This window comes from Emys orbicularis, chromosome 4 (assembly GCF_028017835.1).
Source record: "Emys orbicularis isolate rEmyOrb1 chromosome 4, rEmyOrb1.hap1, whole genome shotgun sequence".
In the NCBI taxonomy this organism is placed as follows: domain Eukaryota; kingdom Metazoa; phylum Chordata; order Testudines; family Emydidae; genus Emys; species Emys orbicularis.
The window spans coordinates 157,651,186-157,668,909 of NC_088686.1; the positions used below are offsets into that span (position 1 = coordinate 157,651,186).

General features: G+C 50.9%; 1 protein-coding gene and 1 pseudogene across 1 annotated transcript; one reads left to right on the plus strand and one right to left on the minus strand.

Annotated features, from left to right (window-relative positions):
* Window positions 1-17,724, plus strand: part of LOC135877976 (RING finger protein 112-like) — a 1,138,053-nt pseudogene that overhangs the window by 715,420 nt on the left and 404,909 nt on the right.
* Window positions 1,147-10,015, minus strand: LOC135877456 (serine protease 27-like). Its single transcript, XM_065402891.1, has 6 exons — window positions 9,934-10,015; window positions 5,262-5,288; window positions 4,101-4,266; window positions 3,242-3,513; window positions 2,070-2,239; window positions 1,147-1,455 (listed from the first exon to the last, which is right to left on the minus strand). The coding sequence occupies exons 1-6, from the start codon at window positions 10,013-10,015 to the stop codon at window positions 1,147-1,149; spliced, it is 1,026 nt and encodes a 341-aa protein (XP_065258963.1).

Below are 17,724 nucleotides of genomic sequence, written 5' to 3' on the forward strand. Positions count from 1 at the left end.
CTTTATATCAAAACATCTGAGCTCTAGCTCATTCACAGTTTGCAGTGGAAACACCATAAAGCTACACAGATTATCTCAGTACTTAAATATCTGTGTTTTATGATTTTTAGATCTAGTTCATGTGAGAAATGCCATCAATTAATCCATTGTAAGTATAATCCAACAAATATCCTCTCCAATTTATATAGGGGGTCATTCAACCCAGGGAAAGAGACTTCCACTTCAAATTGGCCATAACAGGAAACAAAATGCTTATTCTTATGGTTTGTAACCCAGATGGCTGGTCAAAAGACGGTGGTGGTGGAAGAGGAGAATTGAAAACATTTTTATTTAGTTATGTCAGTATTTTTCCTATTATTTTCCTCATCTAAATTTGCAACTTTCAAATTTTCTACATTTACAAACTCAGTTCCCCTCTCAGTCTTTGTTTTTTTAGGTGAAAAAAGCCAGTCTCTCTGAGTCTCTTCTCAGAAGATCGGCTTCCTAATCCCCTGATCGTCTTAGAAGACCTTTTCTGCACCTATCCAACTCTGAGTCCCACTTTCTTTAACTCGGGTGCCCAGAACTGAGCACAGGAGTCCAGATGAGGTCTTCCCCGGGCCTTGTCCGATGGCATTAATACTTATCAATCGTTTCCTGGTCAAAATCTGAAATGTTGACATGTTGTTGTCAAATTAGCAACATTCAAAACATTTTTGATTAGCTTCACCCTCAGCCAAAACCTCCGTGACTCCTCCCAAGTTATCTCACCCGCCTTGCAAAAACAGATGCTGATTGCCGGGCCCCATGTATTTATGAAATGATCAGCAAAAGTTGTTTTGTTCCATCTTAAACTCCCTAGTCCTAAATATATACATGAAGATAGAGACCTAGAACAACTGGTTGACCCCCTTGTGACTACGGCACCCTTGCTGTAGTTGCAGAGGAATGTACACACGTTTATAGTGTTTCACAAAGTTTTTTGTCTGGGAATTTCCTTAGTTTTTAAATGTTTAAAATATTTTCCCAAATGCTAAAACCCAGGGCCTTTAGGTAGCCAACACTGGGGAGACTGGACCAGAGATATAGATTCCTTCTTCCTTTTCCTTTTAGCTTGACAGAAGAGTGGGGGAATTCTCTCTTTTTCTCTGTCCACCCGCCTTGGTTTTAAATCAGATGCAGCAGGCAGGCCAAGAGCAGCAGGGTGCTGGCAACGACAGAGGCAGCCTGGCTGGGCCAGCCAGCGCCAGGGTGCTTTTGCTCCTTGATGTCTGCCACAGCACGGGATTCCCGGCCTTTGGGCTCCTTGACGAACTCTAGATTGGGGATATATTCCCGGATCCAGCTTTGGTAGGAGGTGAGGCGACTGTACACTCCAGGGCGGTTTTTGATGGCGCAACCTTCGCCCCAGCTGACAATTCCGGCCAGCACCCAGACATCACCCACAATGCACGCCATAGGGCCACCAGAGTCACCCTAAGGAGCCGAGAGAGAGAAGGGTTAGTGCAGGGGTTTGGGGTCTATTCTGAGCTATGCCACAGACTTCCTTAATCACAATGGGGCCCTGATCTCAGTCGGGGTCTGTGCAGTGCCTGGCACAATGGGGCCCCAATCTCAGTCAGGAGGGTCTCTGCAGGTGGCAGCTCTGAAATGCAGCCACCTCTGGGGTGGGGCAACTGGATACACACAGCAGTGCTACAAAGGAATGGCTGGCCCAGTACTAAAATGCAGCCACCTCTGGGGTGGGGCTTGGCAGGTGGATAACAGTTGCCCTGTGATGCTGCAAAGGGATTGCTTGCACAGAACCCAGGCCCTGTCTAGTAGCTGTGACCTGCTCTGTGATGGGACCCTGGGCCTATACACCCCCCCATTCCCTCAGCCTGCTCCCTGGGCTGACAGCCAGGACTTCTGGGTTCTCTCCCTGGCTCTGGGAAGGGAGTGGGGTCTGGTGGTTAGAGCAGGGGGGGCTGGGAGCCAGGATTCCTGGGTTCTCTCCCCGGCTCTGGGAGGGGAGTGGGGTCTAGGGAGTTGCGGAGATGGGGAGGGGCTGGGAGCCAGGACTCCTGGGTTCTCTGGCTGGGGGCTCTCACATTGCAGGCATCCCTCATGCCCTCGGCGTAACCGGCACAGATCATGTCAGCCTGGATATTCCTGTTCGGTGGCCTGTTGTGCATGTTGGTGAGGTACAGGTTCCTGCACGTCTTGGAGTCGATGATGGGGACTTGCAGCTTCTGCAGGGTCTGCGGGGAGGGCAGGTCCACTGCAAGGGGTAGCAAGAGCTGGTGGTGAGGCGCTGGGCTCAGCCTGGCCCCTGGGGGGCAGCGCTGAACTACCCTTCCCAGAGCACCCTGCCGTTCTGCCGCTGTCTGCTCCGGCGTTCCTTCTCCCGCCGCCCGCCCATTAAACCCAAGGCTCTGCCACGCTTTCTTCCATTCATTTCCTCATTTGATCTTTCTAAGCCCCCTCTAACGCAGGAGTTCTTTCTTTCTTATCCATTCCCTTTTTCTTTCTTTTTCCCCTGTTCCCCCATTCCCTTTCTTCCTACTCTACAGTTCATTTCTTTCTTTCCTTCATTTCCTTGTTCTTCCCTTCTCTCTCTATCCCTCCTGCAACCACAGGGTTCTCATTCTTTTGTTCTCTCGCTGCCCTCCCATTAAGTCCAAGGCTTTTTTCACTCTTTCATTCATTGTCTCATTCTCTCTTTCTCTGCCATGCCCCCCGTCTTTAACTCGAGGGCTCATCCTTTCATTTTTACACTCTGTCCTTCTCTCGGTGCGTCCCACCCCTTAACATTAGGCCTCTTCCTTCCTTTGCTTTTTTTTTAATGCGTCAATTCACTCTTTGTCCCCTCTTTTAACACTAGGGGTCAGACTTGCTCTTTTTATTTAATTTCATTTCTTTCTTTCTTTCTTTCTTTCTTTCTTTCTTTCTTTCTTTCTTTCTCATCCATTCCCTCTTTCTTTCTTTCGTTCTTTCTTTCTTTCCCATTCCCTCTTTCTTTCTTTCTTTCTTTCTTTCTCATCCATTCCCTCTTTCTTTCTTTCTTTCTTTCTTTCTTTCTTTCTTTCTTTCTTATCCATTCCCTTTTTCTTTCTTTCTTTCTTTCTTTCTTTCTTTCTTTCTTTCTTTCTTTCACCCATCACTAGTACTCCAGATCGCCTGACCCCTGCCAGACCTCACTCCTTCCCATTCTCTGGACCCGCATTCCCCTAGACCTACCCCAAGGACCCATGCCCACCCCGCGTGTCCCATCCTGACCTACCCCAGGAGCGCACGTGGCCCCAGCCGGTCACCCAGCAGACTTTGCCTGGGGGGAAGTTGACGGAGACATCCGGGAGGCAGATGGGCAGGATGTAGTCAGTGAAATTCACCCGTCTGGCCAGCTGGATCAGGGCGATGTCTCCGCTCGTGGTCTGCCCAGCGTAGCGGGGGTTGGCAATGATGCGCCGGACCGGGCAGGCGCACGCGTTGGGGCCTGGCTTCAGCAGTTGGTGGGCCCCCAGCACCACCCGGTACTGGGTCAGGTTCCGGACCCTGGTTGGGGGCAGAGAAACACATCAGTGACAGGGCAGGAGTGAGGGGCACCGGCAGAGCTGGGGGGGCCGGGCTGGGCTGGCAGGGGCTGTGGGTCGGGAGTGAGGGGCACCGGCAGGGCTGGGGGGGGGCAGGGCTGGGCTGGCAGGGGCTGCGGGTCGGGAGTGAGGGGCACCGGCAGAGCTGGGAGGGGGCAGGGCTGGGCTGGCAGGGGCTGCGGGTCGGGAGTGAGGGGCACCGGCAGAGCTGGGAGGGGGCAGGGCTGGGCTGGCAGGGGCTGCGGGTCGGGAGTGAGGGGCACCGGCAGAGCTGTGGGGGGGGGACAGGGCTGGGCTGGCAGGGGCTGCGGGTCGGGAGTGAGGGGCACGGGCAGGGCTGAAGGGGGGCAGGGCTGGGCTGGCAGGGGCTGCGGGTCGGGAGTAAGGGGCACGGGCAGGGCTGAAGGGGGGCAGGGCTGGGCTGGCAGGGGCTGCGGGTCGGGAGTGAGGGGCACGGGCAGAGCTGGGGGCAGGGCTGGGCTGGCAGGGGCTGCGGGTCGGGAGTGAGGGGCACGGGCAGAGCTGGGGCTGGAGAACCCCTGTACTCACTGGTAGAAGCAATGCGCGGCCGTCACCACCCATTCGTCGTTGATCAGGGACCCCCCGCACATGTGGACTCCTTTCCACTGGATGCTGGCCTGCCAGGGGAACTCTCCCGGCACCGTGTCCTGCCCCTTCACAAGCCGGTTCAGGTTCAACTGAGGCTTCCCGCAGACTGCCGAGAAAGGGGACAGAAGGTCGGATCCTGGCTGAGATCGGCTTGGCCCTGGGGTCTCTTGGGTAGGGTCGCCAACTTTCTAATTGCACAAAACCAAACACCTTAGCCCCGCCCCTTCCCGGAGGCTCGGCCCCTAACCCGAGGCCCCGCCCCCACTCACTACATTCCCCCTCCCCCAGTGGCTCGCTTGCCCTAACCCTCATTCACTTTCACTGGGCTGGGAAAGGGGGTTGGAGTGTGTGTGGGGGGGAGGGCTCTAACTGGGGGTGTGAGCTCCAGGGTGGGGCCAGAAATTAGGGGTTTAGGGTGTGAGAGGGAGCTGCAGGTTGAGGCAGGGGGTTGGGATGCAGGCGGGGGCGAGGGCTCTGGACTGGGGGTGCGGGCTCTGGTGTGAGGCTGAGGATGAGGGTTTTGGGGTGCAGGAGGGGGCTCTGGGTTTGGGGGGGGCTCAGGGCTGCGGCGGGGGTTGGGACTCGGGGTTGAGGCACTGGCTTACCTCGGGCGGCTCCCGGTCAGCGGCCCAGCGGGGCTAAGGCAGGCCAGTCCCTGCCTGTCCTGGCACCGCGCTGCGCCCTGGAAGTGGCCAGCAGGTCCGGCTCCTAGGCGGGGGGCCAGCAGGCTCCACGTGCTGCTCTCGCCCGCAGGAACCACCCCCGCAGCTCCCATTGGCCGCGGTTCCCGGCCAATGGGAGTGTGGAGCTGGTGCTCGGGGCGGGGGCAGCGCATGGAGCCCCATGGCTCCCCAGCCTAGGAGCCGGACCTGCTGGCCACTTCCTGGGCGCAGCGCGGTGCCAGGACAGGCAGGGACTAGCCTGCCTTAGCCCCGCTGGGCCACCAACCAGACTTTTAATGGCCTGGTCAGCAGTGCTGACCGGAGCCACCAGGGTCCCTTTTTGACTGGGCGTTCCAGTCGAAAACCGGACACCTGGCCACCCTACTGTTGGGGGGCTGGCACCAGGCGTGGGCATTGCTGAGAGTGGTTCAAGACTCACCTCCGTTTGCCTCGCTCTGCTGGGCACCTGAAATGCAAAAAGACAGAGTCAGCAGCCTCAACAGTGATTCCACTAGGGTCCTTTCTCCCGTCCACCACCAGGGGGCAGCAGAGAGACCAGCTACGCTACCCAATTCCACCCCAGAGGTGACTACATCTCAGCACCAGGTGAGTCATCCCCTGTGTGGCACTGCTGTGTGGCTGTTCCTCGGCTTTCCCACCCCAGAAGTGTCTGCATCTCAGCACCGGGCAAGCCATTCCCGTGCAGTGTTGTGTGTGGCTGTTCTCCAGCTGCCCCACACCAGCAGTGGCTGCATCTCAGCACCGGGCAAGCCATTCCTGTGCAGTGTTGTGTGTGGCTGTTCTCCAGCTGCCCCACCCCAGAAGTGTCTGCATCTCAGCACCGGGCAAGCCATTCCTGTGCAGTGTTGTGTGTGGCTGTTCTCCAGCTGCCCCACACCGGCAGTGGCTGCATCTCAGTGCCAGTCAAGCCATCCATGTGCGGCTGTTCCCCAGCTCCCCACTCCAGAGGTGACTGCATCTCAGCACCAGATGTTCATTCTCTCCTAACTTCCACCTTTCATAGATAGCCAATTCAATAAAACATTGCCGGCCTTAAGTGTTCAAAATCAAGAGCCAGGTCCCCAAGCAAGGATGAGCTCATAAAAATCAAGAGATTTGTAAAAATAATAAAATGTGGGGTTCTTTTTATTTGCCATCCGACTTTTGAATAGTTAGTTGGAAACATTTGTTTTTTTCCCATCAACATATGCCCATTTGTCGAAACGGGAACTCTTCGCGAAACAGGGGTGGGCTGGCCAAATTTCCCCAGCTGAGAAAAAGTTGAGGGGGAAAAAAAAAAGTCTTTTGAGCCGGCCAAAAAGTTTGATTTGGACATTTTTGGACAGAAAACTTCCTGCCTCAAACAGATTTTGATTTTTGAAATGTAAGGAAATGAGCTGGGGGGAAGGAGAGGGGAAGAAAAAAAGTTCAGAAAAAAGTGGAAATCAAAAAGAAACTTTGATTGACCCAATATGAAAAATATTTTTTTTCAGTTCCTTAATATCGTCAGGGTTTTGATGTTTCAGCTGGGAAAAGTTTTTGGAAAATATTTGAGGGACAGGAAACTGTTTCCCACCCAGCTCTGATTTGGGCTTCTTGGAGCAATCGGCTCAGGGTCCCGGCAGACTCAGACAGCCCTGCTATGTTGGTCACACTCCGAGCAGCTCCCTGCCTCAGGTTCACCCTGCTGTGACGGTCCTGGGATTGAGGGTCTCGGCCCTAGGGCTGTTCCCCGGCTGCTTCCAGAGGCAGATCCACATTCCAGGGCCGGGATGGGAGCCGAGCAGGCACATCACAGCTGGCTTCATGTTCCCATGTTTAATTACGGGGTGGCGATTATCCGGGATTAGGGAGAAGGAAGTGAAGGATCGAGGCAGGGAGCTCCAGCACCGTGGAATGCGGTTCTGCCTTCGTGTCGTAACAGGTCTAGCGACAGGCCCGGCCCAGCATCTTTGGGCTAGCCACACCCCGGCATCCTTAATCCTTCCTGCCGCCCCGGATTAGCCCCATAGGCCCATCTACCCTGGTATTGCGCCCCCATCCCTGCCACCCCAGGTCAGACCCATAGGCCCATCTACCCTGGTATCCCGCCCCCATCCCTGTCACCCCAGGTGAGACCCAGTGGCCCATCTACCCTGGATCCCGCCCCCATCTCTGCCCCCCATCTATCATGTCATCAAGTCTCCTCCCTCCCATTCCTTGGCATTGTGTAAGCCAGCTGCCAGTGCCCTGAGACCCAATTACTCCAGCCACACGGCCCACATGAATGATGTCGCCTTTTGCCAGGCTTGCCCGGGCAGTGGCTCATTAAGAATTACAGCGGTCCCTCATTAGCCAATTAAACAGCCCAGCTGTAGAACTCCCCCTGAGGCATGGAGTTCTGCCGGCTGGTTGCACCCGGGGCCGGGGGATGAGCGCTCGGGAAGACGGTGCCCACCTTATCTTCCAGGCCTGGCCTCGCTGGGGTCCTGGCGGGCAGAGCTGTTTGCCTGGCACGACTCGGCTGGAGTGTGTGGGCAGGTCAGGCATTGGCTGAGGGGCATGGAGGAGAGACCAACGGGATAACTTTCTCCCCTCACATAATTCTGGAGCACTTCAGGAGAGAGGCAGGACTCCTGGGTTCTATCCCCAGCTCTGGGAGGGAAGTGGGGGCTGGTGGTTAGAGCAGGGGGAGCTGTGAGTCAGGACTCCTGGGTTCAATCCCCAGCTCTGGGAGGAGAGTGGGGTCTAGTGGTCAGAGCAGGGGTGGGGGATGGGGCTGGGAGCCAGGCTTCCTGGGTTCTCTCCCCAGCTCTGGGAGGGGAGTGGGGTCTAGTGATCATAGCAGGGGTGGGGGATGGAGCTGGGAGCCAGGACTCCTGGGTTCTATCCCCGGGTCTAGTGGGTTAGAACAGTGGGGGCTGGGAGCCAGGACTCCTGGGTTCTCTCCCCAGCTCTGGGAGGGGAGTGGGGGCTGGTGGTTAGAGCAGGGGTGGGGGACGGAGCTGGGAGCCAGGACTCCTGGGTTCTATTCCCCGTTTTGCTAAAGATTCCCTGTGGGTAAGTCCATGCTTTGCTCTGGGGCTCAGTTTCCCCCTCTATAAAATGGGAAGCATGATTCTGTGTAGCTTGTCCTCTGCTTGTAGCAGGGACTGTCTCTTCCTGTGTGTCTGTGCCGTACCCGATGTGACGGGATTAAAAAGTTTGTGCCAGCTGCTTCATTTGATTAGGAGAGAGGCTTAAAATATGGGGGGAGGGGTACGCAGACATTGAGAGAAAGACAGCCACATCTTGGGCAGGGCAGCTGGGGAACAGGCCCACAAGGATGGCTGGCCCGGGGCCGCAATGCAGCCACCTCTGGGGTGGAGCAGCTGGGAAACAGCTGCACAGTGTTTGCATGTAACCAGAGTCTGACTTAGATCTGCAGGTGATTCTAACTAGGGAGGAGTTGTATAGACAAGGGAGGACTTGAAACGCAATATGAAGGTTGCTAGCAAAAGGTGAAACAGGCCGGAGAAATAACGAAATGATTTCGATTGGGTATGAAAAGAGCCACACTGGAGCACGCTTGCTATGGATACAGATTTAGGACAGTTCTTACAATTTAACCCATTTTTGTGCCAAAATAAAAAAATACACTTTTTTTTTGCATTATTTTAACCAAAATCATGTTGCATGTTTGCACAAAACCTTTTTTTTGCCCAGGTGATGGCATTTTTGGATCCAGCTACATTTTCAACTCAAACATTTGACCCAGAGTTTAGTATTTTTCGACAAATCTTGGCTTCTTTTCCCCACTAAACGGCTTTGATTTTTGCATTTTTGGACCGGGTCCTCTTTCAACCACAATTTTTGCGTATTTGACCCCAAAATGTTTGACCCAGTTTTTAGCAGGTTTTTTTTAGACAAATTACTGCTTTTTCCCCAAACCACCAATTTTTTTTGACCAGTTCCCCTTTCAATCCCAATTGTTGTTATCCAAATTTTAGTATTTCTGGGCAAATGTTTGCTCCACCGAAAATATCTTTCAACCCAGATTTGTGCATTTTTAAATATTTTTTTACACAGATTTTTCTGTTTTTTTCCTCCGGAAATATTTTTTCTGCCCAGAATTTGGCATTTTTTAACCCAGACCTTGGCAATTTTTGGATCACAACTTTTTTTTAAGCATGGATTTTTCCATCACAAATTACTTGACCCAGCATTTTGCAGTTTTTTGACCAAAACATTTGAACAACCCAGACACTGCAAATTGATGGCAATTTTGCAACCAGTGATTGCTGCTGACACAGAGTCAGAAGAAGGTTAACAGACTTGCCAGGACCCTGTCTCTCTAGCCCTCGGCCAAGGCAGTAAGGGTATGTCTACACCCAGCCGCTAGTTTGGCGGCTGGCAATCGAAGTTCTGGGTTCGACTTATCGCGTCTTGTCTGGACGCGATAAGTCGAACCAGGAAGTGCTCGCCGTCGACTGCGGTACTCCAGCTAGACGAGAGGAGTACCGCGGAGTCGACGGGGGAGCCTGCCTGCTGCGTGTGGACCGAGGTAAGTTCGAACTAAGGTACTTCGAACTTCAGCTACGTGAGCTGAAGTTGCGTACCTTAGTTCGATTTGGGGGTTTAGTGTAGACCAAGCCTAAGTTAATTAGACCAACTCCACCAGCAACAACAATTAACAGGAAGCTGCAGATTTGCCACAGTGCAGGGAATACTTTAGATAAAATGGACACATCCCACCCTTGACTCACAGAACTATGAAAGGAACCCAGGAGTCCTGACTCCCAGCCCCCGCTCTAATCACTAGACCCCACTCCCCTTCCCAGAGCCAGGGATAGAACCCAGGAATCCTGGCTCCCAGCCTCCCCTGGTCTAACCACTAGACCCCACTCCCCTTCCCAGAGCCAGGGATAGAACCCAGGAATCCTGGCTCCCAGCCTCCCCTGGTCTAACCACTAGACCCCACTCCCCTTCCCAGAGCCAGGGATAGAACCCAGGAATCCTGGCTCCCCCGCTGCAGCCCACTAGCCCCGACTCTACTCCTCTCCCAGAGTGGCAGATAGAACCCAGGAGTCCTGCTTCTCTCCTCCCCACTCCCTCTCTGTAAGCAGATCACTCAGACAGATGGACTCTCTTACCCATCAGCACAATGTGCAGGATCAGGGACCCCATTCTCCTTGCCCAGCTCAGCCCGCTGGCCTTGGTTCGCTGCTCCTCCATTCTGCTTGTTAGCGGCACCAATCACTAAACCCAAAGGGGATTCCAAAGCTCCCAGAGAGAGAGGCAGCCAGGCCACCGGGCGATGCACCCAGCCAGGAAAGGGTGTGCACCCCAACGCGGTTTATATCCAGCCAGTTAGTCTGCCTAGAATGTTGACCAACAGGTTCAGCAGACGTTGGCACATGTCCCTCCTTCTTCCCAAGCATCCCTGTTGCCGCTTGCCAGATGTGCACCAGTTGTTCCCTCAATTCTCCTCTCTTGCTCCTCCCCCCTTCTCTGGAGCCCCCCTTCCCTGGACTCCCTCCTTTGCTGCTGCTGGCACCCCAGGGTGACCCCAGTTTGTGGGTTGAGGTGTCAGAGGCAATGCCTTGCCAATAAAAACACGGCCCTCTGGTGCAGTATTAATAAATGGAGCTGCAAAAAGGTGCTGAGGTTCTTCACAGTAATACTCCAGTAAGAATACAAGTACTGTGATAGTATTAATTACTATTTATTATTATTTTATTGTATTAAAGAAGGTGTTCTGGTATAGCACAGTAATGCTCCTGCAAGCTCACTGGTGTGGTGATATGCGATGGAGCTGCAAAAGGTACTCTGGTATTTTTGCAGTAGTACTCCAGGAAGAATATTAGTACTGTGGTATTAAGATGACAAAAGGTATTCTGGCATTTTACAGTACTATTCCAGTAAGAATACTATCACTGTGGTATTCTAATTATGACTACCGAAGGTGCTCTGGTATGTTGGAGTAATAGCCTAACAAGCTCATTGATAACATAAATGCTCTTAATAGAGATACCAAGAATTCTTTTTGCTTTTCTGCTGTAATACTCCAGTAAGACAACCAGAACTGTGGCACTGTTAGGAGAACTATAGTTGGTATTCTGGTGTTTTACAGTAATACTCTAGTTAGATCACCCATATTATTGTAGCCTTAAAAGGACTACAAAAAGTACTCTGGTATTCTGTGGTAATACTCCAGCACGCTCACTGATACAGTAATATTCAAGAGAGGTGCAAAAGGTACCCTTGTATTCTATGGGAATACTCCAGTAAGATCATTAGTATTTTCACTGTTTATAGGTCTCTACAAAGTACGTTGGTATTTTAAGTAATAAGATTACCAGGAGTTTGGTACTCTTAACACAGCCATGAAAGATACTCTGGTATATTATACTACTAGTCCAGCAATCTCACTGGTAGAATAATACTAAACAGAGCTGCAAAGGTATTCTCGTATTCTACAGTAATATTCCAGTAATATTGCCAGGACTGTGGTACTTCTCATAGGGCTACAAAGTATACTCTAGTATTTTATAGTAATACCCCAGAAAGCTCACTGGTACTGAAATATTCTTAGATCTTTAAAATGTACTCTGGTATGCTTCAGTCCAGTATTATAATCAGGGCCAGAAAAGGTACAGTACTCTGATATTTTAAAGTAATCCTCCAGTAAGATGACTAGTATGGTAGCAATCTTAATAGGACTACAAAATATACTTCAGTATTCCTGAGTAATAGTCCAGTTATTGTAGTACCATGCAAAAGTACTCTTGTAATACCCAGTTAGATTACTGGTACCATACAAAAGCTCAGTAATATTGTAGTATTCTTTATAGGTTCTCTAAAGACAATCTGGTACTGTAGAGCAGTACTCCAATTACTTTATTATAGTACTGAACAATAATACTCTGGTATTCCACTATTAAGTTCACTATCAGCATGGTGCACTTAATAGGGCATAAAATACTTTGGTATTCTATAAGAAATATTCTAGTTACATTACTAGAATGCATACTAATACCATACATATTATCACTCTGGTATGCTATGACAATGCTCAGCTAAACACCTTAGGCCTCTTAATAAGGCTATAAAATCTGTCTTAGTATTCTACCATAATGGTCCAAAAAAATTATTGATACTGTACAAATATATGCAGGCAATACTTCCAGAAAACTCACTCTTTAGTGTAGTACTCATAAAAGGAGAATCACAAGAGCTGTAGTACTTGTCATAGAAACAAAAGACTCAGATATTTTATAACTGAACACCAGTAAGTCCACTGGGGCTGGATTTCTCTTAATAGGGTTATAGATAATCCACTGGTATTTTTAAGTAATATTCCAGTTGCATTATTTTAAGTACTGTTATACTACAGTAAAATTCCAGGTAAAGCGTTAGTACTGTAAAACTGTGCTCTGCTACTTTACAGCAATACTTCAGTAAACTCACTCTTACTTTAATATTCTTAACAGGGCTACAAAAGTCCTTTAGTATTTTACAGTTATTCTCCAATGAGAGTATTTTTATGCAGTACCAACAGTATTATTATTATTGGAGAATACCAGAATGCCTTTGCGCACTACTAATAGTCTATCTGTATTATTATTGGAAAACACCAGAGTACCTTTGTGCAGTACTAATAGTCTAATGATATTCCTTCTGGACAATACCAGAGTACTTTCACATAGTACTAAATCTATTATTACTATTATTACTGCAAAATACTAGAGTACTTTCTTGCAGTAGTAATGCTCTAACTGTATTATTGCTATTGTTATTACTGTAGAATAGCATAATATTTTTTCGTGCAGTATAATACTTTGGTACTCTGCAGTAACAATAATCCAGGATTACTCTTGCAGGTTATTTGGAAGTCTCTGTGAAAGACAGGAAACCTGTCAGGGTTGCAGTCTTGCAGGAACAAAGGATATGAAACCCAGTTAAGTTAGAGGAGAACTGATTTTTTTTCAGACTGTTTAAAATGCCCAGTTGTTTTTATTAACAGGTATTTAACTAGCAACAGAGGGTCCTGTGGCACCTTTAAGACTAACAGATGTATTGGAGCATAAGCTTTCGTGGGTGAATACCCACTTCGTCGGATGCATGTAATGGAAATTTCCAGAGGCAGGTATAAATATGCAGCCCAGAATCAGTCTGGAGATAACGAGGTTAGTTCAGTCAGGGAGGGTGAGGTGCTCTGCTAGGTATTTAACTAAACACACAAGTATCACTTGGTCGAAAAAGCTCTTCCAATCACTCCTGAGAAATATCTCAATGTACATCCCTCAGACATCTAAGCAGCTATCCAGCAAACAAGAGAAGAGATATTTTTAAAGCAATTCCCCAGCTCCTGGAGGGGAGTGGGGTCTAGTGGGTTAGAGCAGGGGGAGCTTTGAGCCAGACAACTAGGTTCTATCCCTGGGTGTGGGAGGGGAGTGGGGTCTAGTGGGTCAGAGCTGGGAGCCAGGACTCTTGGGCTCTATTCCCACTTCCTGGCTGGGTTGCGTGAGACCCAGAGGAGACAAACCCAGCTATTTCTCCCTGACCCCACCCTTTAGAGATGCTGCAAACCTTGCCATTTCCTGCCAGGGATTTCAATGAACCCCACCATCCCCTAGGCCAAAACCCCATTCATGGCAGTTGGGGTCAGCTGGGTAGCAAAAGAGCCAAGGGATGCTAGGGGGGGTGGATCTGTTGGGGAAGGCCTCACTGGGGGATCAGAGGGGAGCCAGGGTGCTGGAACTCTGCCTGGCTGGTCTTGTTTGCCCAACAGCTTCCTGGAAAGGCTGTAATTACCAGGGCGAGGCACCCAATTAGAGGGATAAACTCCATCCAGGGGCCCTTCTTTTGGGGCAAGCTTCCAGCATAAGTCCCGACTCCTAACCTGACTTCCCTTCCAAAGCCAGAATAGAACCCAGGAGTCCTGGCTCCCAACCCTCCCCCCTCTAATTGTCTAGACCCCACTCTTCTCACAGAGCTGGGACAGAACCCAGGAATCCTGGCTCCCAGCCACTCCCTGTTCTGACCACTAGACCCCACTCTTCTCACAGAGCCGGGGAGAGAACCCAGGAATCCTGGCTCCCAGCCCCCCCCTGTTCTGACCACTAGACCCCACTTCCCTCCCAGGAGTTCTGACTCCTAGCTCCCCCACTGTTCTAACCCACCAAAGCCCACTCCCCTATCCATCTATCCATCCCCAGTACCCCCATCTATCCCTATACACATCTGTCCATTCAGCCTTATCCCCACTGTGACCCCCTGACCTCCCAATATTCACCACTGTCATGTAATTAGGGATATGCCTTATGCAAAGTCTGCCTTGTGAGGTATCATTCTAAAAGCCTTGATCCGCTACACAGTAATAGCGCATTGGATTGTGTGTGCTGGCGTCGTAGGTGAAGTTATGAAGTTTGGCTACATGGGTGTTACTGAAACATGTTGTGAGGTTGAAAACACCCACAAGCCGCCTTTCAGGTACAACAGTAAAAAGGCCAAACAAGGTTAATGGCTTATTGAGGAAATGCACACAGGCACAGTGATTACCCCAGCAACTGTGTGCAATAGAAACCTCTCAGCGATAGCACGACACAATGGGAACTGCTTGACGCAGGTCACAGCAAAAGAGCTTTCCAGCAAGTGGGAAGAAGATACAAAAGGGGGTAAATGACATCGTGGGGGTACCTCACTCTCCCTGCAACACCACACCTGGAAACACCTGCGGAATAAAGACTGAACGGGGGGAAGTGATGCTCCGAGGCGAAAGGAATTCTAGCCTGTGTATGAACACTTGGGAAACCCAAAGCTGCAAAGCCAAGGCAGTTTGTGCCTTAAAAATCTGCCAGCCCGTTTATCACTCGGGGTGAGAATTTGCTAATTCATATCCTACCTATCTAGCGTGTTAAGCTCAGTTTACGGTTTTGTTTATTTACTAGGCAATCTGCTTTGATCTGTTTGCTCTCCCTTATCATCACTTAGAATCTATCCTTTTGCAGTTAATAACCTTATTTTATGTTTTAATCCAAACCAGTGTACGTTTGACGAAAGTGTCTGGGGAAAATCTCAGCTTGGTTACCACAAGTGTGCATGGCCCTCTTCACATTGAGGGAGAGGTGGACTGGGTATTAAACCCATATACGGGCCAGATTTGACCAGGGCAGGACGGTACCGCTCTGGGGTCCTAGCCTGCATGTAACTGCAGCTGGGTATGTCCCTACCTGTGCGAATGCTGGGTGTAAGTGCAGGCTGGGAGGGCTTTGCAGCTGGTCAAAGAAGCACAGTGAGAGAGGGAGCCCAGGCTAGTGCGTCACAGGGCTCAGTGATACCTCAGTTCCAGGTGGAACACCTGGGGGGTACCTGTCACACCCACCATCTGTCCGTCTATCTACCCCCGTACCCCTGTCCATGTACCATCCACCTCCATACACACCCCTCTATCCATCCATCCATCCATGCATCCATCCATCTAATGCTCCCAAATGCCAATAATACGCAGTTAAGCTTGAGGTGCTCTGGTTCGTTCTCTGGGAATGGGTCAGTGCGGGTGGTGGAAAAGTAAACGCACTCCCACGGGAAGCGATGTATTCTCCAGCTTTCGATGGCGTCAAGACCAGCTGCCTTTCTGGAAGACGCTTCAGGCCAACACAAGTGACTGGGCTCCACAAAGGGGTCTCAGGATGAAATTTAATGGTTTCTGTTTTACAGGAGGTCCAACTATGGGCTTAAAATCCATGGATCGACGACAGGGAGAGAAGAAGGAGGATGAGGAGAAGGTGGCATCATCCCATAGATTTGAATTCCAGCGTTCGCCTGCATGCACTCCTGTCACGTTCACGGCGTGAGGCGTTGTTGCGCTGACTGACGGCACGATCAGCTGGCTCTGTGCTATGAAGTGAAGTGCACATAGGCCTTGAGAGAGCCGTCACACTCCGGGTCAGCGCCAAGTCCTGAAGCGTGGCCCAGGCATCTTCTTGCTCGTTGGTGTTTGGTTGCCTACATGACTAATCTCCAGGGCTCAGGGCCAGGTGAGGGAGGGCACCTTCCCAGAAGGAAAGCTCAAGGCAAGGGCTGGGGGTAGCTGGGAACGCAGGATGTTATGCTGTGGGGAATATGGGTGACCATTTATAAAGTTACGGATACCAATGTTACAAAATTGCAATGAAGCTTACAAGATATGCCATGTAAGGTATCTGTGGAACAGTTATAATTAAGTCACCGAAGTCACGGATTCTGTGACTTTCCGTGACCTCCATGACTTCTGCAGTGGCCGGTGCGCCTGGCCTGGGAGCCGCCCGAGCTGCTGCGGGGCCATCTCAGCAGCAGGAGTTTGGGTGTGTGTGGGGGGGCTCAGGGCTGGGAATTGAGGTGTGGGTGGTACTTACCTGATGGGGGGGCTCCCCGGAAGGGTGACAGGAACTCCCCTCCCTCAGCTCCTAGCTCCGCATGCTACCGCCGCCCGCAGGCACCGCCCCTGCAGCTCCCATTGGCCGTGGTTCCCAGCCAATGGGAGCTGCAGAACTGGGGCTGGGGTGGAGTAAAGGCAGCACATGGGGCTCGGAGCTGGAGGTTGCTGCTTCCTAGGAGCCGGGTAGGGAACCTGCCCCAACCCCGCTACCCCCCGCAAGCACCCGCTGCACCCCCCGGGCCATGCCACCCTGAGTACCCTCAGCATCCCCCTGGGCCATGCCGCCCTGAGTACCCTCAGCATCTCCCTGGGCCATGCCCCCCTTGAGTATCCACGGCACCCCCCCAGGCTGCCCCCCAAGTTTTAGTCAGGGGTATATAGTGAAAGTCATGGACAGGTCATGAGCTGTGAATTTTTGTTTACTGCCTGTCACCTGTCCATGACTTTTACTAAAAATACCCGTGACTAAAACATAGCCTTAGTTATAATTGGCTAAATATGATGATCATGTTTATATGTATGTATCACATATGCATTACGTGCGGTATATTTGTATATCAAACCTGTACTGTGTGGCTGGGTGACACCCACAGACCGATTGCCTGTCTAGCCCGCATTGTCTAGCCTGCGTGACAGCCCATCAAGCACAATCAGCTGTACAATGAACCCACTGAGAGAAGTCAGGGGCTATGCCTATGAGTCAGCGGGACATGTAGGCAGGCCTGTGGACAGGAGACTCCAAGAGCTTTTCCATGCCCATGTGCTGTGAGCTTGTGTTTGGGACAGAGGATGAACAGGCCACATGGCAAAAGATATAAAAGGCAGCTGCATCTTCTCTGTTTTGTCTTCAGTCCTGCTTCTCACCTCTGGAGTAACCTCTCTGAAAATTGAAGCTTTGAACCAAGGACTGACAGACCCATCCAAGCTATGGATGTGTTCCAGAGGGACTTTCAAGCCTGCTAAGAACCTGATATATGCATCTGATTGCTTTGACTATTTAATGTCTCTCTTCTTGTTCTTGTCTTTTTGTTTATAATAAAACCTTTAGTTTTAGACACTAAGGGAACGTCTACACTACCCGCCGGATCGGTGGGTAGTGATCGATCTATCGGGGATCGATTTATCGTGTGTAGTGTAGACACGATAAATCGATCACCGATTGCTCCCCCGTCGACTGCTGAACTCCAGCTCGGCGAGAGGCGGAAGCAAAGTCGACGGGGGAGCCGCGGCCATCGATCCTGCACCACGAGGACGCGAACTAAATAATTCTAAGTCGATCTAAGATACGTTGACTTCAGCTATGCTATTCTTGTAGCTGAAGTTGCGTATCTTGGGTAAGAACCAAACTAGTATGGATCTGGGAATGTAGCTGGCCCTTTGCGGTCAGAAGAACATTTTGTAACGCGAATAGAATTTTAAGTAACTTCTCACTGTACTGGACTGAGGTGCTGATTGGGAGCCAGAGACAGCAATGCAAGAAAGGGGGCTGTGTGATTGCTTTTTTCTAGGTTCTTGATAACCA

What these genes read in the sequence shown, in the direction of transcription:
- LOC135877456 (XM_065402891.1), bottom strand. Translation starts at nt 10,015, where the DNA reads ATGGAGGAGCAGCGAACCAAGGCCAGCGGGCTGAGCTGGGCAAGGAGA. An exon ending in GGGCCACGTGCGCTCCTGGG is followed by an intron (nt 2,240 to 3,241) that starts GTAGGTCAGGAT and finishes TACCCCTTGCAG; the next exon opens with TGGACCTGCCCTCCCCGCAG. An exon ending in GCATGAGGGATGCCTGCAAT is followed by an intron (nt 1,456 to 2,069) that starts GTGAGAGCCCCC and finishes TCGGCTCCTTAG; the next exon opens with GGTGACTCTGGTGGCCCTAT.